This window comes from Scyliorhinus canicula, chromosome 10 (genome assembly GCF_902713615.1).
Source record: "Scyliorhinus canicula chromosome 10, sScyCan1.1, whole genome shotgun sequence".
Classification (NCBI taxonomy): domain Eukaryota; kingdom Metazoa; phylum Chordata; class Chondrichthyes; order Carcharhiniformes; family Scyliorhinidae; genus Scyliorhinus; species Scyliorhinus canicula.
The window spans coordinates 35,736,872-35,762,928 of NC_052155.1; the positions used below are offsets into that span (position 1 = coordinate 35,736,872).

The 26,057-nt window shown below is 45.4% G+C and overlaps 1 protein-coding gene across 1 annotated transcript in view; it reads left to right on the plus strand.

The window, feature by feature from the left end:
* Window positions 1-26,057, plus strand: part of LOC119972301 (protein FAM135B-like) — a 543,933-nt gene that overhangs the window by 465,940 nt on the left and 51,936 nt on the right. The window contains exon 16 of the mRNA XM_038808790.1: window positions 8,717-8,814. Coding sequence (XP_038664718.1) covers window positions 8,717-8,814 — 98 coding nt within the window. The remainder of the gene's footprint in view (window positions 1-8,716; window positions 8,815-26,057) is intronic.

Here is a 26,057-nt window from a genome sequence, read left to right on the forward strand (position 1 = left end):
TACGAGAGGAATTCCTGTTGAAATTGGCTTGGAGCGTGAGAGAAATCAGCCATGGTTCTTTCTGCTGATTGCCTCTGCTCAGTGAGCTGAAATGTGACGTGTGGATGCAAATCCCACAGTTGAGCAGCACATTTCTCCAGACTCGCCACCTAGAATCATAAATAAAGAATATTCACCTGGGCCACGTACCAGAGGGTGGTCGGTGCCTGTGGGACCTTCTCCAAGCACAAGGTGGAAGAGATGAAAGGTAGGCAGGCAAAAGAAGTTCAGCAATTAAACACCTGGTGTGAAAATAATAAAATCTGCAGGCTCTTATCATCATCAGTCTTTGACGGGCTATGAATAGCAACAGATTTTTAGAAAAAGAAAGTAACACCTCGTAAATTAAAATCTACAGGAGGCCAATGTTTTTCCAAGCAGCTCCAGTTTGACAGTGCTGACATAATACACCAGAGGGAGCTGTTAGCTCACAAATGATCAAGCTAGACAAAAAGAAAAGAACAGCAAAACTTGTTGTTCTGTGTTGCCTATAAATCCCATTCAGCTTGCACCGAATCCTTGCGTTAAATTGGAAAACAAAACTGCTTAAGCTCAGTGGTTGTCCTGGAACTGATGTTACCTGACATGACCTTACCTACGAACGCAGAACTCCAGAGGAGGCCAGTCGGCCTTGAGGCTGCCACGCCATTTGCTAAGATCATGGCTGATTTGATTGGGGCCTCTACATTCCTGTCTACCCCACCCCCCCACCCGATAACCCTTTGACTCCCTTGTCAGTCAAGCGTTTATATAACTCAGCCCACAAATATTCAATGAGCTTGCCTCGACTGCTCTCTGGAGAAGACAGTTCTGACAGTCCAATGACCCTCTGAGGGAAACAAAAATCTCCTCGCCTCTTTCCTAACCAGTAGACTGGTTTATATTTTTTAACTTGTGTCCCCAGGTTCTAAACTCTCGCGCAAGGGGAAACATCCTCGCAGCATCCACTCTGTCAAGTTCCCTCAGGACCTTGTGTTTCAATAAGATCGCCGCTCATTCTTCGAAACTCCAATGGATGCAGGCCCAACCTCATAAAACAATCTCCTTATTCCAGGAAACAATGAAGTGAACCTTCTCTGCACTGATTCGAATGCAACTGCTTCCTTTCTTAAATAAGGAGATGAAAACTGTACCCTGACTAGTTGAACTCGTACAGGTGCAGTTTGAAATTTGGAGGGTTCCACTTGCTCCTTAATTGATGTGAAGGTCTCACAGCAAATGTGGCTTCCTCACTTGTCTTTGCTGAAACAAGAATCCTCACCCGAGCTGCACTGCCATTACAGGGCCTCTAGGTGGAGCCCACATACTGCTATTTCATAGTGAGGAACATTGAGGATCTGGCAGTAATTGAGTATCGTATATTATTTATACCTCTTTTTTAAAATGATTCACGGGTTGTGAGCATTAGAAAGGGTGCAGAGGAGATTCACCACAATGTTGCCTGGACTGGAGCATTTGAGTTATGAAGAAATGCTGGATAGACTTGAGTTGTTCTTGGAGCAGAGAAGGCTGACAGGGGATAAAATTATCAAGGACTTGGATAGGATGGATAGGAAGGATCCTTTCCCCTTTGTAGTAGGGTCAATAACCAGAGGTATAGATTTAATGCAAGAGACATGAGATTTAGGGGGGATTTCAGGAAACACCTTTTCACCCAGAGGGTGATGGGAATCTAGAACTCATTGCCTGTAGAGACGGGAACCCTAACAATATTTAAGAAGTATTTAGATGAGCACCTGAAATGTTATAGTTTGAAAAGCTATTGACCAAAAGCTGGAAAATGGGATTAGGATAGATAAGTGTTTGATCACCGACACAGACACGGTGGGATGAAGGGCATCTTTTGTGCTGTAAAATTCTATGACCCCTACGACTATTTTTAGCATTGAGAGAGGGTGGTGAACTTTCGGCTTAGGGCTGGGTGGGAAATGGCCCTTAATTCCCCAACCGCTGCAAAATTAGTTTAAACTCTCCCAGCAGCATCGAAGGATATTGGGCTCAGCCGTGTAGAGGTGCAACCGATCCAGTCTGTACAGATTCCACCTCCTCAAAGTTAGTCCCAAAGTCCCAGGACTCGTATGCACTTCTCCTACACCATCTCTCCAGCCAAACATTCAACTGCTATTTGTGTATTCATGAGCATGTACCAGGATTATTAGCTCTGGAGTTGAATTGACAGATTGTCCTCTGGGGTAGAGGGAGTGTTTGCATTGGGACAAACTAAGGAAACAAAAAACAAAAAGGGGGGTCAAGATGTAGGGAAAAGTTTGCAGTCCAAAGTTGTTGGAGTTGTACGCAAAGACCCCCCCCCCCCCCCCGCCCCCCCCAAACCCACTTCCCCAAAGGTCCATCTGTTCATCGTTTTGCAGTTTTGCCTGCACTGCATGTTGACCCTTTTTCTGCTATTTGCACATTCTACTGTCTTACCTGTATGCCACTATTAGCACCTTCTTTAGTCTTTAATGCTACCATTAACACTCTCTTTGTCTTGTGTCTATGACATCGTCGTCACTCTCTCCTGAGCTCTGACCTATCCCTGACCTTCTATTCTGCACCGTCCCCCTCTTCAACTATATAATTAATCACATTTCTATCCCTCTTTAGTTCTGAAGAAGGGTAATATGGAATCGAAATGTTAACTTTGTTTCTCTCCACAGATACTGCTAGACCTGCTAAGTTTTTGCAGACATTGTGTTTGTGACACACAGCTAGCTCTCACAAAGTAAATCTATAGTTTAGATGGTATGGTTTATTTGGATCTGTATTTTGCAGCACTTTGCGGCAGTTCAATGCTTGGCTGGAGAAATGGTGCAGAAGGGCTTTATGCTCCTGGAACTTTGGGACTGACTTTTAGGAGGTGGGATCTGTACAGACTGGATGGGTTGCACTGCTGCGCGGCTGAAACCAATATCCTCCCAGGGCAGTTTGTTGTGCTGTTGGGAGGGTTTAAACGAATTGGCTGGGGTTGGGGAACTAAGGGCCACTTCTCACCCATGCCCAATTTTCAGATGGGTGGGTGGAGGTGGCGGGGTGATCCTGCTCAGGCCTTGGGCAGGAAGAACGGTGGACCATCTCCATCAACAGCCTCCTTTCAACATTGGGCATCCCGGCCCCAGAAGGTCTGCCACCTGTGGGTCTTGATCAGATTGGCCGGCAGCTCTGTGATGTGGGATTTCTTCCCGACTGCACGGCATAAGTCTCATCTCGTCAATGAATGCTCAGTGGAGAGTTATGTAGCTGCAAGGCAGCCAGTACCGGCGGAAATGCTTTCACCACTGACTCCTCGGAATGTGGGAAGGAAAACGATCCTGTCATCCCCAAAATCCTGCCTCAAAAAAGGGAAAGTCTGTGTACTAAATATTCCTGGATACAAGGGGTGGAATTTAGAGCCTGTGTTAGCCGTCAGCGTAAATGGTGATGCCAGCCCAAAGTCTCGCGAGAGTCAGGAAATGAAACACTTGCCGGCGAGATTGTCACATCGTCGTTGCTACTGTCTACACTGAGGTTCTGAGTGCCAGTGTGGGTCTGCACCCATTGAGCAGGTAGACTGACGCTCACAAACATTCAGCCAGTAGCTTCCTCATGCTGAAAGAGTGTGGAGTGACCCTGCTCAGGCCTTGGGCAGGATGGGGGGGGGGGGTCATGACCAGGATTACATCAGCATGACTGTATCATTACATGAGGGGTGGGGGGTAACAACCATTGAAGTGCCTTCCTCTCTGAGAGGAGCTTAAGGATGAGCCAGTGTTGCCCATCCAGCCTAAACGTGGGGGCTGACTGCACATGCTGTGATAAAATGAAAGCCGAGAGACACTTTAAGGGTACATAACGTGAGTTTTAATAGATTAAATGAGGCGAACAAAGGTGGCTAATATCTGCTCATGCCTAAACTCGCCCATGCCCACGCTGTGACTATAATATAGACGTCCTTCTAACCCCACAGCTGATGATGAGGTAGCCTGCTGACTGTCATGCCCTCTTGCCTGGGATGATCTTGTGTTTGTTTCCTGGAGGGCTGGAATCCTAAGGGTCTGTGCCTGCTTTCTGGCAGCACAGCTGTCGTAATACTGCTACTCCTCGGTGTGCGGAGCTGGAGGTGTGTCGGCCACAGGAAGGGGGAGTCGGATTGGCTGATGCCGCAGGGTCTCCTGGCTATGTCTGGGTGATCCACTTCCCTTCGGGAGCCCAGGGCTTTTCCATAAGATGGCGGGCCAGCTGGTGTTAGATCCAGAAGTCCCGCCATCCTCTGTGACTGGCACTTGTAGATTCCCACATGTGTCTGCACCAAGCGGCTCATGTCCTCAGCCAGGGAGTGCATGACCTGCACCATGGAGTGGACAGACCCCACCATGGAGTGCAGGTCCTGCACCAAGTCTCCACTGCGGACACCACCCTGACACTGTTGGTCCGGTTGCCTCAGAGTGACTGCACCATCTCCTCTGACTGAGGGCGATGAGACTCATCCAGTCGTCGGCCTTGCAGTCTGACGAGGGATGCTGACATCCCATCCCGATATTCGTGACTCTGCCTTTGTAGTTCCAGCAGCTGTGGGCTGACCAAATCCAAAATCATGCCATCTGACCAGGGCTCAGCAGTGTCCTGGGCTCCAGAATCTCTCCAAGTGCTGGACCCCTTGGAAGTACCTTCCCCACCCCTGTTGTGGATCATCAGCAGTAGAGTGCTTACCAGCGAGTGACCCAGAAGCCTGTCTACTTATGATTCCCACTGAGGTGTGAGTATCTGCGCTGGTGGAGGGTGTGGGTGCCAGCTGTGATGCCTGGGCAATGCTATTCTCCGATATATTTCCCTCAAGAGCTGCTCAGGTCCATGGCTTCCAGAAAGGGAGGGGAGAGTGTAGGTAGGATGCCTGCTGGCTCAGAAGGTAATGGTGCCTAGGGACAAATCAGAAGGGTGACTTCATGGCGAAGTTCAATCATCTTCCTGCACTTGATCCCCTTCCTCTTAGGCAGAGAGCTCAGTAGCGCTGCCACCACCTCCTAGGGTTGGTTACCATACCTGTCTGCCAGAGCATCTTGGTCAGGGCTCCCCCTGAGAAATGTGGGGCTGTCTTCCTGGCTACTATTCTTTCCTCGAATAAGGTGCACAAGTGATCCCGGGACAAGCGACTCAAAGGCAGGCTGCCACCAACGCGGTGTGCACCTCAGCAATTTTTTTCTCGGGGCTGAAGATACGGCGATTTTTCTCAACTGCGCAACCGGCGGAATTGTCTCCGGTTTTCTCGCTGAAACTGGCACTTAAAAAAAACATATTGGAAGGTTCTGCCCAAGGTGTTAAAATAAAGATGTAGGAAGAAGGAAAGGGGGGGCATTGATTAAGGAGAATATTACAGTGCTGGAGGTGAGATATTCTGGAGGGGTGAAGGACACAATCTATTTGGTTAGAGAAAGAAGCATTGAACAAACCATTACACTCCTGGATGTATTATCTTGACCACTAAATAGCAGGAAAGAAATCACGGAGCATATTTGCAAGGAAATGATCGTGAAAGACAAAAGCTGCAGAGTAGTAATAATGGGGGAGTTTAATTATCTTAACATAAACTGGAATAGTAATAGTGTACACCACAGAATGGAGCAAAAGTTTCTGAATTGCATTCACAAGAACGTTATTGATCGGTACTTTTCCAGCCGAGAGAGATCGATCAAGTATTGGTAGGGAAATGTTTATGGAACAGCAATTATGGTATCATTAGGTTTAGGTTATCTATTAAAAAAGCTGAGAAACAATCTAGAGTAAAAATACTGAATTGGGAAAGCACCAATTTCAGTGGGATGAGCATGGACCTATGCCAGGTAAATAATAATAATCTTTATTAGTGTCACAAGTAGACTTACATTAACACAGCAAGGAAGTTACTGTGAAAATCCTCTTGTCACCACACTATGGCACCTGTTCAGGTTCACAGAGGGAGAATTCAGAATGTTCACTTCTAAGGCAGGCCGCACGTCTTTCGGGACTTGTGGGAGGAAACCAGAGCACCCGGAGGAAACCCGCGCAGACTCGGGGAGAACGTGCAGACTCTGCACAGACAGTGACCCAAGCTGGGAATCGAACCCGGGCCCGGGCGCTGTGAAGCAGCAGTGCTAACCACTGTGCTACCGTGTTGTAATCAAAGATTGGCAGGCAAGACTGCAAACGGACAAGGGTCTGCCTTCAAGGAGGAAAAGGTTCAAGTACAGCCGAGAAACATTCCCACAAGGTGTGTGTGTGTGTGTGTGGGAGGGGGAGGGTTTGCAGAAGGGTAGGTCGACTAAAGCCATAACTACTAGAATGACAAGAGAAATAAAGAGCAAGATGAGACAGAAAAAGGGACTGCTCGACTGTGGTCAGGTTGATAATACAAATGTACTCAGTCTGAATATGGAAAGTTCAGGGCAGAAGTGAAAAATATAAGAGAAGCAAAGACAGAGAAGAGACTGGCAGCTAATATGAAAAGGAACCTAAAAGTCTTCAATAGGTAAATAAATACTGAAAGGAGGGATGGAGCCAATTAGGGACCAAAAATGAGAGATATGCATGGAGTCAGAGGTGTGGCTGAGATATCCATTTAGTACTTTTCATTGTCTTTAACAAGGAAGCAGACACTGTCACAGACAAAGTGGAAGAGGAGGTAATTGAGGTTCTGGGTGGGTTAATAGTTGATAAAGAAGGAGGTATTCGAAGTGCCTGCTCCTCTTCAAATTGATAATCCACCAGCATAAAATGGGATGGTGGCAAATTCAATCGGAACATTCAAAAGAGAATTGGACAAGCACCAGAAGTGAAAGATATCGCAGGGCCACAGGGATAGGAATGGAGAGTGGGACTAGGTGAGTTCCTTTTTGCAGAGAGATAGCACTGTCACAGCAGAGTTAAAGGCCTCCTGTACTGTAGCCACTCTATGATCCAATCACTACACTTCAAACACATTTGATTGTTCTGAGACAGCCTGATTGGTGATGAACATCCAGTTCTTTACACTCCTATTTCTTGAATGAGATCCATATCCTGGCCTCACTAGCGCTACCTAGCAATCTGTTACAGCTGTTGAGCATTTCAAAAAAACAAAGGTAATAGATTAGAGAGATGCTAGTAAATCACTGTGTCTCTAAATGTATGTAACTTGGATTAATTCCTGTCAAATCAGACAGGATCACATACATGTGTAGATGAAATGCAATTTAATCTGTATTTATGACATCCATCGAGTAATCCAGCAAAGCAACAACGTTACTGCAGCAGCAAGCCACTACAAGACAGTGTTAACAATCAGGATATGGTTGTTATTTATGTCTTGGATGCCACATCAACTGAGGTTTCGTTCTCTGGGAATAATTCACCAGAGCTTCCATTTTTTTTAATAACCATTTCTCATCACTGCTGCATGACTGCACTGGCCACAACTCTTCACTGTTATCCAGCTATTACGTAAACTTTATCTGAGTCCTTTGCTCAATTAATGCTTTGGTGTCTGACTATTTGGTCTGGGTAGTCTATTCGAACATGTTTCACTCCCCTTATCCGTTTAACACATGGGGCATCTGCACAAGGCATACAGAACGGCCCAAATATTGATCCGCTATTTCAAAGTATTGTGGCTTAGAACTATATTTTCACATTTCTCAGATGAAAAGTAGCATATCCCACAGCTACAGTGCACTCAGTAACCTTATTATCGAAAACCAAAATCAAAGCACATCATAGTAACTCGCAGATTTCATCAATATCACTAGCAGGCTCTCCTGCTACCGACTTGATAAATCGTTTCGGTTCTAATCTCTGCCACTGTCCCCCAACTTATCAGCCAGCTGAAATTTTATTTGTTATTATTGCTCAGTCGCGGGTTGTGGGTGTCGCCGGCTAGGTCAGCATTTATTGCACCTCCCTAGTTGCCCTTGAATGTGCCTTAAACATAATGTGACATGAATGGAAAGGTCAATAGTAACACCCAAGATATTGATAGTGAGGGATTCATTGTGTAAAGTAGGTAAGAATACTAACATCATTGCATTTACATTGATCTTTTTGATGGAAGATGCCCTGAAGTTCTTCACAGAGGAATCAGATGAAAGTGGGTGCCAAAGCCAAAGAGAGATATTTAGAGGTGTCACCCGAAAGCTTGATCTAAGTGGGGATTTTAAGGAGGACCATGGAGGAAAGGAGGCGGGGATCACTGCACCTGGGGGACTGAAGGCATTGATGAAATGATGATAGGAAGCTGCACCAAAACCCTACAGCAAACAGGAGAAATAAGGTCGGAGAGGAATTCAGGAGATTTTGAAGAGGAATTCAGGAGATTGTGCTGCCCTTTGTTGGAAAGCATCCAGCATTAGATGAGAGACAGTTGCCTGGTAAATTGTCCTACGTGGGCCTTTTGGCCTACTTTCCAAATGGTATTGTGTGTAAAATGGGAAAGGTATGGGTGGGCAGCAGATGGAATAATGGAATTCTGTTGTTTGTTTCGCGGCTGGGTGGACATGATTCAAAGTGTTAACTCTGTGCCTGACAAAGTGTTATTAGTTGAGGTGAAAAGTAGAATTAAGAAAAAAGTAATAATGTTTTTGATGCCAGCTTTATATTGCGGAAATGTAAGTTCAAAATGAGATAGATAGTATTCTTAGCTCCCTGACCTGTTATTTTCTGTGTCACACCAGTTTTTGCTTTGTTTTGACTGCAGAGTGACACCTTTGCTGACTTTGATGCAATGACGGATCGGCTCTTAGACGAGATTATTCAACATATCCATCTCTACAATCTGACGATATCCAGAATAAGGTAAATATTCACAATTCTTACTTTGTGCACTATTTCCAACCTTAAAAAGAAACCATGCGTGTACTTCAATGGTGAAAATCAGATTATTTGTGCATTTAAACCAAAGTAAAGTTGAGAAACATCCAAGAGGGGAATGCTAACTGTATGTGACATGCTAAGCAGCATTGTTCCGATTTTCATTGCTACAATGTACTCCCAGAGATTACCGTGGCCACCTTTTACAGAACATCAAAAATGGATCAGGATTTTGTAGAGAGGACAACCTAAGTGAAAATCCTTTTATTTAGGCAAAAGAACAAATGAGGCCCATGTTCTGAAAATAATGAAGGAAATCGGTGCAATGGGTTAACAGGCAAGATGAAAGAATCAATGATTGTGAATAAAATTTAATAATGACGGCTACTGACAAGAATTGGGTCAATCCATGCACTGCAGCAGGGAGGCCAGAATAAAATTGGGCCTTGAGCTTCATTTAAATTAGATTGACAAGCCAGGGACATCTGCAGCATGTCCCCAAACAGCTCGCCAGCAATGGGGACGTAAATTCTGGACCATCGCGTCAGGGGTGGAAGCCTCTGGGTAGAGCCTGGGAGTATGGGTGTCACGGTCAGGAAGGAGAGGAGGGTAATCGTGGTCAATCGGATTGATGGAGGGACCAGAGAAAGCTATTGAAAGGGGGATGATCAAGAGAGAGGAGGGGAGCAAGCAGAGGGACGAGAGGTCTTCGCGAGGAGGTTGACAAGCACTCTTGCTCCACCTGGCACCGCATCCAGGTTATTTTTGAATGTGCACAGATTATGCCATATGCAGATAAGTTATTCTGAATGCAGCAGGCCCAGGGACAGAATAACCCTGAATACACATTTCACCTTCAGTCATTCTTGTGTTCTAGTGCAGTTATGAGGTACTTGCCAACCAAGTTTAAGTTATTTAAATAGCACTGGCTGATATTACAAAAAGTGATACCAAAGGAGATAATTGATATGAATAAACTGCTCAACTGCATACTAAATAAATGATTACAAAGACACTGCTGTTTTTATGGGGCCCGAGAAACAGAACTACAAAAAAAGTCATGACACAACGGGAGTGAGATGTGTAAAATGCTGTTTTCCTGGAGGACTGGATGCAGCATTCAATGTTTAAAATGAGCGGGACCATAGGGGACAAAAGTTTCTTTAAGCTGTTGCCTGCTAGGTTGCTTCCCCCCCCCCCCCCCCCCCCCAACCATTTGCGACTCCTCAGACACTAAAGCAGCCCATGTCCAAATGCAGCAAGACCTGGACCATAATGAGGCTTGTGCTTACATGTAGTCATTGGTATTATCCTCAATGAATCCCTCACTATCAATATCTTGGGTGTTACTATTGACCAGAAATGTGTTGAGACTCTTGGTCTCTGTCAAACAGTTCCATGGCAAACAAACACTCTAAACTGAATTTACGATTCAACACATTCTTATTAACTAAACTTCAATAAAATACACTAAGTATTCAAATCTTAAGCAACACAAATGATCACAATTTCTTTCAAGGCAACAGCTTTAGACATTAGCTATTACCCATTTTGACCTGGCCGAGTTCGCCTTCTACAGAGGGCCCTTCTGTTCACTGAGTCCTACACTCGGGATGTTGTATGTGTGAGGTTGGTCCCAGGTTATGCAACCAGAAATGAGTTAGGAGATGATATTTATCCCTCCTACACTCTCCTGCGTATGTGTTCCATAATCGGTTTTGTCCGATTAAAGAGCACAATGGCTGAATTACCTCATTCTTCAAATCACAGGTCCCTCCTTCAGACATTGGTTTTCCAGTATTCAGATACAGTGGTAACAAGTGTTGATTTGTGCCATTACTAATTCCTGTTTTGGTACTTTGCAGACTTCGATTTGTGCATTGCAAACATTCTTTAAATACGTCAGGTCTCTGAATGTTGTAATTTGAAGTGAACCAAATTTCCCAACAGACCAGTATCAAGTTATTTAGCATAAGCTGAGCCTTATAGTTACAAACTAAACTGGACTTGCTATATAAATACTATGTCTACAAGGACAGGTCAGAGGCTAGGAATCCTTCAGCAAGTAACTCACCTCCTGCATCCCCAAAGCCTGTCCACTATCTACAGCAGTGTTTCTCAAACTTTTTTTCCGGGGACCCATTTTTACCAACTGGCTAAACTTTGTGACCCACGTCGGTCGTCCTTTACGACCCACGCCGGCCGACCTTCGTGACCCACGCCCGCCGACCTTCGTGATCCACGCCGGCCGACCTTCGGGACTCACGCCGACCGAACATCGTGACTCACGCCAGCCGACCTTCGGGAACCACGCCGGCCGACGTTTGTGACCCACCATTTTCTCTTACCTTTAATGCGAGAGGTCAGCCTGCTTGGTCCTCATGATCTCACTCCAATCACATTCACAGGAGGAGAGGGCTATGCACATATCAGGTGCAGGATTCAGCCGTTACCTTTCTGCCATCTTCATCTTTGTGAGGACGGAAAATCCAACCTCGCAGATGTAGGTCGTTGTGAAGGCAAAAGCAACAAAATGCTTGCTTTACTCTGCTTTGGATACTCCTGGGGGACGCTACTCCAGAATGCTGACAGTTTCATTGTGCTATGTTTTAATGTGTCAAAGCTGAGACGCAGAAAAGTTCAGTCAGTTTCATTTGGAGTTAAGCTTGCCAGTCCATTGACAGTTTCCTTTCTGAAGCTGTTTTCTTCGATGTGTCATAGCAATGTGGGGAACATGTAGTAATTTTGGCTTTGCACTCGCAATTGCCAAACTTTCAATGACTTTTGGAAAGCTGTGATTTCTTCACAGTGCCGGAAGCAATCATCATCCTTCCCTTGCAATTTGAGGTTCAGTTCATTTAGAGTTGAAAAGATGTCTGCAAGGTAAAACATAGTTCGCATCCAAGTTTCATCAGGTAATGAATCAGCAAGAGAAGACAATTTCTCGAGAAAGAAAGCATGGAATTCGTACCTCAGTTCGTAAACTCTGAGTAGCTCCCCTGTTGACTGGTCATTACAGTAAGTCTTCAAGCAGATGAAGTCCACCGTCATTTGGATTGACTGGTTATTTTCGATTTAATGCTTCAAAATGTAGTCTAAAAGATCAGCAAAAAATTATAGCCATCCATCAGTACACAGAAGGCGACGATGTGTTGATATCCCATGGCTTTCATTATATCCTTTGCCAAACATTTGGTTCTGGCCATGATTAAACCATGAGGAATATGTGCTCTCTCCAGATCATTTGAGTAATGTTTAGGAATGCAAAACAGATAGAAGTCATAGCCTTGTTCATCATCGGTGATCACCGTGCAGTCAGCCGCCACCATGCCGCGATTGTATTTTGACCCCGGGTTCAGTTCCCAACACTCTTGTGCCGCATGCGCACTGATGAGTGGGCACACATGCGCAATGTGCCCGCCTTTTTTAAGTTATCGCGGCCGCCATTTTTAAAACTGCTCGCAGCTGGTATTATTAAAATCCGGCTGTTGTGCATGAATTCCTGCAATCAGGAACGCCGCGATGGCTGGCTCCGTGACCACCCCAACACTCGCAGGCAACCCACCTGTGGGTTTGCGACCGCCACTTTGAAAATGTCTGTTCTACAGGATACAAATTGGGAGTGGAATAGAATATTTTCCTGGATGAGTGCAGTTCCAACAACACTCGAGAAGCTTGACATCATCCAGAATGAAGTAGCCCACTTAATTGATCCACAAGCATTCACTCTCTTCACTGTCGAAGCTCAGAGCAACAATGTGTGTATCGTCCACAAGATGCAATGCAGGAACTCGCCAAGGATCCTAAGACAGCACGTTCCAAATCCACAACTACCACCATATAGAAGGAGAAGGGCATCAGATACATGGGAACACTACCAGCCAGAAGTTCCCCTCAAAACCACACCATCCTGACTTGAAACTATAACACTATTCCTTCATTGTTTCTGGGGCTCCCTCCATTACAGCACTGTGGGTGGACCAACACCTCAGGGACTGCAGCGGTTCAAGGAGGGAGCTCACCACCACCTTCTCGAGGGCAAATAGGAATGGGCAATAAATGCTGGCTTAGCCAGTGATGCCAACATCACATGAATAATTTTTCTTTTAAATCCATCTGATGCGTCTCTGATGGGCCCAGTGATACCTGGTGAACAGGTGGTGGGCTCCACCATCAACATGAGCTTTCTGGTTTATTTCTGTGAGGTCAAAAAAGTTTATTCAGCAGGTTTGAGGGTACACGTGGCAAATGTAAACTATCCCACTCCCTTGAGCTTATCTAGTCTGTCATGTAGGCATCAGTAAAAAATTCCACCCCTCCTACACCCCCCCCCCCCCCCCCCCCCCTTCCCCAGCGTCCCCAACATCCCAATTCTTTTCTCCCTCCTTTTCGTCATGAGATTGCACTGAGAACACAACACCATGAGGACATTCTCCATGTCATTACCTGGGCTGGGAGTGATTGCCTGAAAGGAAAAACGTGCCCTCCCTCAGAATTACAATTCCTCCTCTCGATCAGCACATAGTTCAGACAAACAAAATTAGGGGAAGTGCAAAAGCGCACAGATCTGCAGCAGCTATGCTTTGTTGGACAAGGCAATATATATAAAAAGAAATTAACTGCACTAATGCCTTTGGGAAGAATTGCATCAAATTGTAGTGAGCCACTATGTCCTTCATCATAAAGTGATGGATAACTCGTAAAAAATCATTTCATGTTACAGATTGTCTAAAATGCTCTCCCCGCAAAATGTTTGGCTCGATTTACAGACCATTCCCTGCCTCTCCTCCATGTCTCTCTAGAGACAATCCCAAGCGGGCATAATAGATCATATCCAATTCACTCAGCAAATGATACTTTCTCTGTAATTGTTGAATGCGGACCTGCGTGAAAGGAAAGGGGCAAGCTTCACAACACAAGCAATTATCTCGCTCCCAGCAGTAACTCATTTCTTTCTTTCCTCCACAGAGGAAAAGAACAAGTTTCAAAATGGGCTGTTTCTTTTTCAAACTGCAGAGTAATTGTCAGCAACTGCTTATTGCCAGGAGATTACGCAGTTCCTCTTCTTGCTGATTGTTGTCAATTGCAAGTCAGAGAACATTCGAGGTTTAAAATTACAAGAAGAGGGAAGAGTACATTTTGTTCACAGTGCTACCGTCTTTTCTATTGAAAATCAATACAAAGCTATCCTTTTCATATCCATACGTAAAGGCCTGGACACTCAAGAGCACCATGCCCATTTTTTTGGGAGCTAAACAGGCACTTTAGGCTCCAGTATAGCAGGCAGGAGGTACGTGCTGATTGTGAGCCAGATGCACTTTGTGCTATATTGGTATAAACAAAGTAATGCCCCCTATATTCGATGGCAAATAAGGCCCCTGTACAAATTGTGCTGCTGGGTCAACAGCATTCAGGAAAACTAACCTACATCCTTAAAGGGATACACCATACCTGAGAATCACCTGATTGACTTCCCCCAGCCACCACCCTCCTCTTGATTGCCCACCCTTTAATTACAACGAGCACATTATCGTCTCTCTCATTCATCTTTAACAATCTTCCTTAAGGGTCAGCCTGCCAGTTAAATCAAGCACCCTGACTTTATCCTATAAGTAGTTGTGGAATCAGAGGATGGTGCAGTGGTTAGCACTGTTGCCTCATAGCGCCGAGGATCCATGTTTGATCTCAGCCCCGGTTCACCGATCATGTGGTGGTTGCACATTCTCCGCGTGTCTACATGGGTCTCACCCCCACAACGGAAAGATGTGCAGGGTAGGTGGATTGGCCACGTTAAAATGCCCCCTAATTGGAAATTGTTTTTAAAAAATAATAAAATGTTTTAAAAAGTAGTTGTGGAAGAGATGCTAGAAAGCTGTTCAGGTCAATACGCATCTGCAGCTAGATAACTAACCTCATGTTGCTGATAGGGGTGCCATATTAGTTGGGGGAAGGAAAATGGCAGGGCTCACTGTCAAATGATTCGGGCAGAAGTTGCATGCATGAGGACGTCATGTGAAATCAAGACTATGTTCAGCGATGATATCTGACAATACTCAATACAAAGGAACACCCACAAACAGTACCAACAGGTCAAGGTACTGGAAAGCGCTAACCCAGCAAAGAGTCAATACATTCGGACGGGGAGTTTCTTTTTAAAACTTAAACTATGATCTAGCCAATCTAGATCTTCACCTGTTGCTTTCATGAAATCACCATCTTACGGACAGAAACTCAGCAACTAGACACTCTCTGTTTATGAAGATCACAGCCTCGGCAGGGCCTCAGAATTAATCCCCAAGTGTCTATATATTCCTTCAGTTCATTTGCTTATTCACTCGACTCCTTGGACTGAAGTATGAAGCATTTAGCTGCCAAATTACTTTCTTGTCTCTTTTTCGGCATTTTATTCCTCTGTTTTTCACACTCGCTTCACTATTTTCTGCCTTCCGTTTCCAGCCTGACTTCTTTCCCTTCTGAATCTATCCTCAGATTCCCATCCCTTAGCTAAACAGCTGTAACCATGTCCAATATCATGAGCAAACCTCCCTTTGGTGTCTGCTCTGTTGATGTGTAACCCATTCAGTTTGTCGATGTCCCACTACTGCAGAACCTGTCCCAGAGCCACACGTTCAGCTGCACTATCCTCCTACTGTGTGGCATCAAGAGTAGTCCAGAGGATACTGCTCTCTCGAGCTTTACTTATTGATTTTTCTATAGTTCCCTCGCATCTGCCTTCAGGACTTCATCCTACTCATTCTACTTCTTTCTACTTCACCCTACTTCTTTCTACTCATATCGTTCGCACTTGGACCATGAATTTTGGCTGTTCACTGTCTCACTTCAGACTGTTTTCCAACCCATCAGAGACATGTTTGACCCAGTGATCTAGGAGGCATCAGACCAACATGTGCCACAGACATGCCCATCAGTTTCCTTAACTGTTGAAATCCTTATGAACGTTCAGGCTTGGTCCAATAAGTGACTGGCGGCAATCACGTCACAAAAATGCCAGGCGATGACCATCTAAAGATTGCAGATGATTAGATGAGAATCTAATCATCTGCAATCAACAATCAATTGCATCACTGTCACTGATATCCCCACCATAAAAATCCGAGGGGGTTATTGATCAGAAATGTAATTGAACCAACCATGTAAACACTGTGGCAACAAGAGCAGGTCAGAGGGTGTGACCCAGTGACAATGAAGGAACGGTGATATATTTCCAAATCAGGATGGTTAGCGGTTTGGAGGGAAACTTCCAGGTGATGATGTTTCCATGTGTCAGTTGCTATTTTCCTTCTAACTGGTAGTGGCCATGAGTTTGGAAGACACAATCTAAAGGATGCTTCATGAAGTCCTGCAGTGCAGGAACTTGTAGGTGCCACGCAGTAGGAGGATAGTACAGCTGAACATGTGGCTCTGGGACAAGTCCTGCAGTAATGGGACATCGACAAATTGAATGGGTTACACATCAACAGAGCAGACACCAAAGGGAGTGTGTCAGTGGTGAAGGAAATGATTGTTTGTCAGTGGGGTATCAATCAAGGAGGCTGTATTGTCCTGGATGGTGTCAACCTTCTTGAGTGTTCTTGGAGCTGCACTCATCCAGGCAAGTGGAAAGTATTGCCTGGATGCTTTCACAGTCCTGACTTGTACCTTGAGAGATGGTGGACAGGCTTTAGGGAGTCAGGAGGTGAATTATCCACCACCAGATTTCTATCCTCTGAACTACTCTTCCACAGTGCTTATATAGAGTCATAGAGGTCTACAGCACAGAAAAGGCCCTTTGGCCCATCACATATGCAGCGGTCAAAAACAACCGCCTAAGTATTCAAATCCCATTTTCCATCACTTGGCCCATAACCTTGTATGCCTTGGCATTGCAAGTGCACATCTAAATATGACTTACATGTTATGAGAGTCTCTGCCGCCACCAGCTTTCAGGCAGTGAGTTCCAAACTCCCACCAACTTCTGGGTGGAAAGGTTTTTCCTCCCATCTCTTCTAAACCACCTTAAATCTATGCACCCTGGTCATAGATCCCTCCACCAAGGGGAAAGGTTTCTTCCTGTCTACTCCATCTATGCCCCTGAAGATTTTATACATTTCAATCATGTACCAGTCAGACTCCTCTACTCCAAGGTAAGCAACCCCAGTCTGTCCAATCTCTCTTCAGAACTAAAGTTATCCAGCCTTGGCAAAATACGACACATCTCCTCTACACCAGTTCTAGTGCAATCATGTCCCTCCTATAATGTGGATTCCAGATCTGCACACAATACCCTAGCTGTGGCCGAACTAACTTTCTATAGGGTTCCAGCATAACCTCCCTGCTCTTAAACTCTATGCCTCAGCTAATAAAGGCAAGTAAACTATATGTCTTCCTAACCACTTTATCTACCTGCCTGCTACCTTAAAAAACTGGTGTACATGCACACCAAGGTGCCTCTGATCCTCAGTGCTTCCCAGGATCCTACCAATACATGTATTCCCTTGTGTTGTTTGTCCTTCCCAAGTGCATTACCTCACACTTATCCGATTGAATTCCATTTGGCACTGATCAGCCCATCTGACCAGCCCATCTATATCCTCCTGTAATGTAAGGCTATTCTCCACACCATTTACCACGCCACCAATTTTAAAATCATCCGCAAACTTACTGACCATTCAAGTCTAAATGATTTATACAAACCACAAACAGAAAGGACTCATCCCTGAAAAACCTAATTAGATACAGGCTTCCAGTCAGTAAAACCCCCTTGACTTCCACCCTCTGCTTCCTGCTACTCAGCCAATTCTGGATCCAATTTGCCGAATTTTCTTGGATCCCATGGGCTCTCACCATCGCTATCAGTCCATGTGGGACCTTATCAAAAGCCTGGCTAAGTCCAAGTAGACGAAGTCAAATGCATTGCCCTAATCTACACACCTGGTCAACTCTTCAAAAAATTCAATTAAGTTGGTCAGACATGACCTCCCCTTAGACAGACTATGCTGACTCTCCTTGATTAAGCCCTGTCTCCAAATGCAGATTAATTCTGTCTCTCCGAATTGCTTCCAATTGTTTCCCCACCACTGACTGGCCTGTAGTTTCTTGGTTTATCTTTTCGTCCCTTCTTGAATAATAGTACCACATTGGCTATCCTCCAGTCCTCCGACACCTCTCCTGTGACCAGAGAGGAATTGAAGATGATTGCCAGTGCCCCTGCTATTTCCTCCTTGCCTCAATCAACAGCCTGGATACATTTTATCCGGCCCTGTAAATTTGTCTACCTTTAAAGAGGACAGACCACCCAGAACGTCTTTTCCGTTAATTTATCACAGTCCTTCTCCATGATTTCTATACCCACGGCATCCCTCTCACTCATGAACACCGACACAAAGTATTAATTCAGAACCCTACCTATGCTCTCCAGCTCCACACACAAATTGCCACTGCTGTCGTTAATGGGCCTTACTCTTTCCAAATGATAGCCTAGCCAGCGACAACCATGTTCCACGAATGAATAAACCAAAAAGTAGCACGCTGCTAGTGTCACGCAACACCATTGAGAGTATCTATCCTCACTTTGAAGACAGGGCTTCATTTCCACAAGGACTGTGTGGTAGTCACTCCTACTGATGCTATCATGGCCAGATGTATCTGCGACCAGGCAGGTTGATGAGGATAAAGTCAAGAAAGTTCTCTCTTTTGTTGGTTCCCTCATCACCTGCCATGGACTCAGTCTAGCACCTATCTCCTTTAGGACTTGGCCAGCTCGGTCTGCAGTAGGGCTAATGAGTCACTCTTGGTGACGAATATTGAAGTTCCCCACCTGGAGTACATTTTGTACCCTTGCCATCCTCAGTGCTTCCTCCATGTGGTGTTCAACATAGAGGATTACTGCTTCATTAGTGGGTGGGGTGTGTCCTAATGCCTTGAAACTTCACGGGCCGAGAGCAATCATCACTTCCACCAAAATACAGAACTGTACACCAGTCCGAGTGCAAGGTGCATTCAGGGGATTCCTAAATAATCTGCCTGTCCCTCTTTATATCTGCCTGGTGGTCACCATTTCCTTTCTACCTCTTCAAGCTGAGCTGTGGGGTGGCTGCCTCCTGGAACATGCTATCTCTACGTAGCAAACAGCATCATGGAAGCACTGGAGTAACTCGAGCTGTTCCTGATACTCTGAAAATCATAGCCCAAATTCCTCCAGCTGGTGACACTTCCTGTACATGTGGTTGTCCAGGACAAGAGAAGCCTCCTGGAGTGCCAACAGAGCCCAAGATGTGTGTTCTGTGGGCACTAGGTGCCCTGCCATTCCTCTATTTGTTAGACTACTAATTAAACTCACCAGAGATATACAAGGTGTCCCAGATCTGGACAAAGAATGCACTCGCCAGCTATTTATTAATCAGCTCCTTCGCTTGTAGTTGAGACATGTCATGTTATTTTACACCTCTTTCCCTCCCCTCTGGTTTCTCGTTTCTTGAACTAGTTACTCTACTTCAAAAATACTGAATGTACAAGAATAGTTTATAGATAGACGACTCTTATGGTTCTGCTGCTCCTCCTTCTGTGTTCATCAGATGTTAGTCTGACAACACTTTTTTGTATCCTTCTGTATTTGATTTTCTTTGTTCTCATTCCTTTATCTCTAACCTCTGCTTTCTTGGCATGCCGTTTTGAACCTCTGCGCTACTCAAGCACCTCCATGGTCTGATCTCATGACGTGCTTCTGAATCTGGAATCCTGTTTCGAGCAAAACCATGGTAACCACAGCAATGGGCTGGTAGTTTCTCTACCAGCCCACTGCTGCCACATAAAACCTGCCCCTGACCATCAAGATCCACGGTGAGCGCTTGGATAATGTGGATCATTTCCCATACCTCAAGTGCCTCCTCTTCGTGCCAGCAGACATTGACATCATAATCCAACATCGACTCCAATGTAACAGTGCAGTCTTCAGATGCCTGAGGGACAGAGTGTTCGAAGACCAAGGCCTCAAATCCAATACCAAGCTCATGGTCTACAGAGCGCCCGTGAATGCCCTCCTGTATGTATCAGAAACATGGACAATGTACAGCAGACATCACAAATCCCTGGTGAGATATCACCAATCTTGCCCTCACAAAATCTTGCAAATCCATCGGCAGGATTCGCGTACCAATGTGAGGGTCCTCTCCCAGGCCAGTATTCTCAGCATCGAAGCACTGATCACGTAAAACAGCTGCAATGGGCAGGCGACTAACACAGACCTATTTAGGAAGCATCTGAATGCTCTGAATTGTGGTAGGGTCAGGGTTGCTACAGTGAACCACAGGTTCTTTCTGCATAGATAAGCATGTCCAGGTCAAGTGAGCCTCCTTGTCCATATCTTCTGACCACATTTCATGGCAACAACAGTGCACAGGTCAGCATGCCAATGTGTTCATTATAAAGGAACATACGAACAAGGAGCAGGAGTAAACCATTCAGCCCCTCGAGTCTACTCCGCCATTTAATAAGATCATGGCTGATCTGATAGGAACCTCAAACCTGGATCCCGCCGGCCCCCAATAACCTTTCACTCCTTGCTTACCAAGAATCTACCCATCTCTGCCTTAAAAACATTCAAAGATTGCTTCCACCACTTTTTCAGGAAGACATGAGAGAAAAAAATATTGCCTCATCTTTTTAATGGACCACCCTTTATTTTTAAAAAGTGACAACTAGTTCCAGGTTCTCTCACAAAAGCAAACATCCTGTCCACATCCACCCTTTCAAGACCCCTCAGGATCCCATATGTTTCAATCAAATAACCTCTTACTCTTCCAAACTCCAACGAAAACAAAAATAGAACAACTTAAATGGCCACAGACCTAAAACGCTGACTCCATGGACGGGATTCTCATTCTACCCGGCGAGGCGGGGGGTCCCGACAGGACAAAGTGGTGTTAACCACTGCGGCATCAGGCCGCCCGAACGGTGCGGAATACTCCGCACCTTCGGGGGCGAGGCCCGATCCCAGAGTGGTTTGCGCCCCGCCGACCGGTGGGAAAGGGGCTTGGCACCACGCCAATTGCCACCGAAGAGCCTCTGCCGGCCGGCGCGAGTCGGCGCATGCGCAGGAGCGCCAGCACGTGGTGGCGTCATCCCCGCACATACGCAGAGGGATTCGCTTCCGCACCGGGAGTGGTGGAGGACCAAAGCCTCCGGTGTGGAAGGATAGAGTGCCCCCACAGCATAGGCCCGCCCACGGATCGGTGGGCCCCGACCGTGGGCCAGGCCACCGTGGGAGCACCTTCCGAAGGCAGAACCCCTGCGACCCCCCAGGAACCCCGGAGCCTGCCACTAAGGGACCTACCCTAATTTATGCCGGCGGGACCGGCAAAGAGTGGGCGGGACTTGGGCCCATCGCAGGCCAGAGAAATCGGTCAGCCCCGGGGCCCATTGAGTCGTCTCGGACCCTGCCATTCTCCGAGGCGGGCGGCATGACTCAAGCCAGGGCTATTTTTGGGAGGCGGGAGAATTCGGAGGACGGCGAGGGCGGGATTCACGCTGACCCCTGGCGATTCTCCCACCCAGCGGGTGGTCGGAGAATCCCGCCCACGTCTTCCCCCACACATGCTGCCAGACTTGCAGAATATTTCCAACTTTTCCTGGGGGTTTTTTAAGTTTAAAATGATTGCAGTCTATTGATTGTGGTTTGAGTAGTAAGTGAGGAAAAGTTTGATTATCCCTGGGACAAAGTAAACCATTCAAGTTTTTTTTAAAAGCTGATAAAAATCTAAGACTGACTGTCATGTCAGAGCAATTCTCTTGAGTATTCTTTTAAAGTGCGGAAATCCATTAAATCAGCACTAAAAGTTGCAGGATAATACATTCAACTCTGAGCTTGTCAAACATCTTTAGATCATTCGAACTTCGTTGGCTTTGCTACCTCGGCCTTTGTCGGATATAAACAAGAAAGATTCTTTAAAGTGAAACTTCAGGCTCCTACGAAAGTTCTTTGAAAATGTGCACAGAAATCGCTCAGATGAGACTTCACGAAGGTCAGAAACACACAGTCAGTAAGTCAGCATCTGAAAGAGAAACAATGGTAATAAACTGGCGATAGATCCTATGGCTACTTGAAATATTATTTTATTCATTCCTTCACGAGATGCAGTCTTCACTGGCTTGGCTAGCATTTTTTGCCCATCCTTAATTGCCCTTGAGAAGTGGCTGGAGAGCTGCCTTTTTGAACCACTGCAGTCTATGTGGAGTCAGTACATCCACAGTTCTGTTAGGAAGGGAGTTCAGGTATTTTGATCCAGCAGCAGTGAATGAAAGGAAAAATATTTCCAAATCAGGATGGTGTGGACCTTGAAGGGGAATTTGCAGGTGGTGGAGCTCCCATGTAATTGCTGCCTTTGTACTTCTAGGTGGGAGAAGTCACTGGTTTGGCAGGTGCTGTTAAAATACCCTTGATGAGTTGCTGGAGTGCGTCTTGTACATGGTATTGTTGTGTTTGTTCCACGAACAAATCATAGGAGACTCAGGTACAGGTCAAGATGGTTTATTCAATATTCAAGCATGCAGGGAGAGCACTATTTCAGAGAGACCCCTGAAACAGCACTCTGCCAAATCACACATTTTCACTATATTTATACACTGTTGGTCATGCACACAGAACATCGTGCAAATTCCAATCTTATCTACATTAAACAGATGTTTTTGTCTCCAGGCACACTGTTCACCAGGCACACAGTTCACAGTGCATCAGGGGCTGCACTTAATCTGCTCTGACTCAATGTCTGTCCTTCTAACAGTAAACACATTTGATTCCCAAGACCTTGTTGGAGAGTTCTGCTAGCTCAAATACTAAAGGGATATAGGGTTCATCAGGCAACTTATGCTTCTGATATGGTGTGCAAGGTTCACTGGTGTACAGAGTTCACTGGCTGGCTAGCATATGCTCTGACTGTGAGTCAGGAGCGTTAGCTCTAACCTCCTTTTACTATATCATGTCTCCTAACAATATGCATTGCTGCCATTGTGCTTCGTTGGTGGCGGGGAGTTGATATATTGGAGTCCTTTGAGGAAGTAACGTGCCCTGTGAATTAAGAAGACAAGAAACAAAATTGGCATGAGTGGGTCTTTTTCAGGTTGGCAAAATGTAATAAATTGTGTGCCAGAGATCAGTGCTGGGATCTCAACTGTTTACAATTTATACTCATGACTTGGATGAAGGGATGGATAGGATGGTTGCCAAATATGCCGATGACAAAAAGATAGGTAGTAACGTAAGTTGTGAAGAGGACATAAGGTAGCTACAAAAAGATAAAGATAGGTTACATGAATGGGCAAAGGTCTAGCAAACAGCTTATCATGTGGGAAATAATGAAATTGACCATTTTGGCACGAGGAATAAAATAGCATATTGTCTAAATCGTGAGAGATTGCAGAACTTTGAGATGCAGAGGGATCTATATGCCTGTGTGCATGAATCACAAAAGGCTAGTGTGCAGGTACAGCAAGTAATTAGGAAAGCCAATAGAATGTTAGCATTTATTGCAAACAGGATTGAATACACAAGTAACTCTATAGAGCACTAGTGAGATCACAGCTGGAGTATTGTGTGTATTATTGGTCACCTGATTTAATGAAGGATGTAAATGTGTTGAAAGCAGTTCAGAGAAGATTTACCAGACAAATATCTGGAATTGGAGGGTTGTCTTATGAGGTTGAATAGGCTAGACTTGTGTCTGTTGGAGTCTCAAAATATCAATCAATCAATCAAGTCTAGAAGAGTGAGAGGTGACTTGATTGAAACATATAAACTCCTGAGGGTCTGGATAAGATGGATGTGGAGATTCTCTTGTAGGAGAATCTAGAACACTATTTGAAAATAAGGGGTCACCTATTTAAGACCATAAGACATAGGAGCAGAATTAGGCCACTCAGCCCATAGAGTCTGTTCCGGCATTCAACCATGGCCAATATTTTTCACATCCCCATTCTCCTGCCTTCTTCCCATAACCCCTGATTCCCTTATTGATCAAAAACCTATCTATCTCTGTCTTAAAGACACTCAGTGATTTGGCTCCACAGCCTTCTGTGGCACGGAGTTCCACAGATTCACCACCCTCTGGCTGAAGAAATTCCTCCTCATCTCAGTTTTAAAGGATCATCCCTTTAGTCTGAGATTGTGTCTCTGCTTCTAGTTTTTCCTACAAGTGGAAACATCCTCTCTACATCCACTCTATGCAGGCCACGCAGTATCTTGTAAGTTTCAATAAGATCCCCCCTCATCCTTCTAAGCTCTGACGAGTACAGACCCAGAATCCTCAACCATTCCTCATAGGACAAGCTCTTCATTCCAGGGATCATTCTTGTGAACCTCCTCTGGACCTTTTCCAAGGCCAACACATCTTTACTTAGATATGGGGCCCTAAACTGCTCACAATACTCCAAATGGGGTCTGACCAGAGCCTTATACAGCCTCAGAAGTACATCCCTTGTCTTGTATTCTAGCCCTCTTGACATGAATGATAACATTGCATTTGCCGTGTTAACTGCCGACTGAACCTGCATGTTAACCTTAAGAGAATTGTGAAGAAGGACTCCCAGGTCCTTTTGTGCTTCTGATTTCCTAAGCATCTTCCCATTTAGAAACGGAGATGAGGATATATTGTTTTCTCTGAGGGTCATAGGTCTTTGGAACTCTCTTTCTGAGAAAACAGTGGAAGCAGAATGTTTGTATATTTTAAATTTAGAAGCGGATAGATTCTTGGTAAGAAAAGAGGTGATAGATTATTGGGGATGGGCGGCATGTAGACTTGAAGTTACTATCAAATCAGCTATGATCTTATTAAATAATGGAGCAGGCTCGATGGGCCAAATGGCCTACTTCTGCTCTTTGTTTGTATCTGCTTAATGTTATGGATGCATTGCCAGCCAAGTGAGCTGCTTATTCTGAACGGTCTTGAGCTTCTTGAGTGTTGTTGGAGCTGCACATATCCTGGCCAGTGGAGAGTATTCCATCACATGCCTGACTTGTGTATTGTGGATGGTGGCAGACTTTGGGGAGTCAGGAGGTGAGTACCCCCTGCAGAGCTCTCCCCATGTTTCAATTGAGGCCAGCTTTGCTGGGGCTCCTTGATGCCTCATTCAGTCAAACGGTGCCTCGGTGTCAAGGGCAATCACTCTCACCTCCCATTTTGAGTTTAGCTCTTTTGTACATGTTTGGATCAAGGCTATAATGAGGTCAGGAGCTAAGTGGCCCTAGTGGAACCCAAACTGGCACAAGTGAGCAGATTATTGCCACTTAATAGCACTATCGATAACACCATCCATCAATTTACCGATGGTCAAGAGTAGACTGATGGGTCGGTCATTGGATGGGTCTGGTTTGTCCTACTTTTTTCTGGACAGAACATGCCTGCACAAATTTACACATTGCCGGATAGATACAACTGAACTGGACTAGCTTGGCTGGGGCGTAGTTAGTTGTGTGGAACAAGTCTTCTGTACCATTGTTGAAATGTTCTCAAGTCCAATTGTAGTATCCATTCTTGATATCATAGAATCATAGAATTTACAGTGCAGAAGGAGGCTATTCAGCCCATCGAGTCTACACCGGCACCTGAAAGAGCACCATACCTAAACCCATACCTCTACCCTATCCCTGTAACCCAGCAACCCCACCTAACCTTTGGACACTATCGGGCAATTTAGCATGACCAATCCACCTAACCCGTACATCTCTGGACTGTGGGAGGAAACCGGAGAACCCGGAGGAAACCCACGCAGACACGGCGAGAATGTGCAGACTCCGCACAGACAATAACCCAAGCCGGGAATCGCACCCGGGTCCCTGACACTGTGAAGCAACAGTGCTAACCACTGTGCTGCCGTGCCGCCAAGTGAATCAAATTGGCTGAGGACTAGCATCCTGAAGAGCTTGGCCAGCCTGGTCACTAGTGGTGCTACTGAACCACTCTTGGTGGAGGATATTGATTCCCCAACCCAGAGTTGTTACGAAATGGAAATAATTTTGAGTACATTGTATTTGTGCTGGGGTGTTAGGAATAAGCTATAGCTTTAAGTTATTTATATTTTGTTATGAGCCAGGGTTTAGAGAACCCCAAAGTGTATCATGGAGTTCACCTGACCCACAACTTTTAATAGATTGTGATGCTGGGGTACCATAGGTGGATCATCCACCCGGCACTTCTAGATGAAGATTGTGCAAATGTTTCAGCCCTTCCTCTTGCACT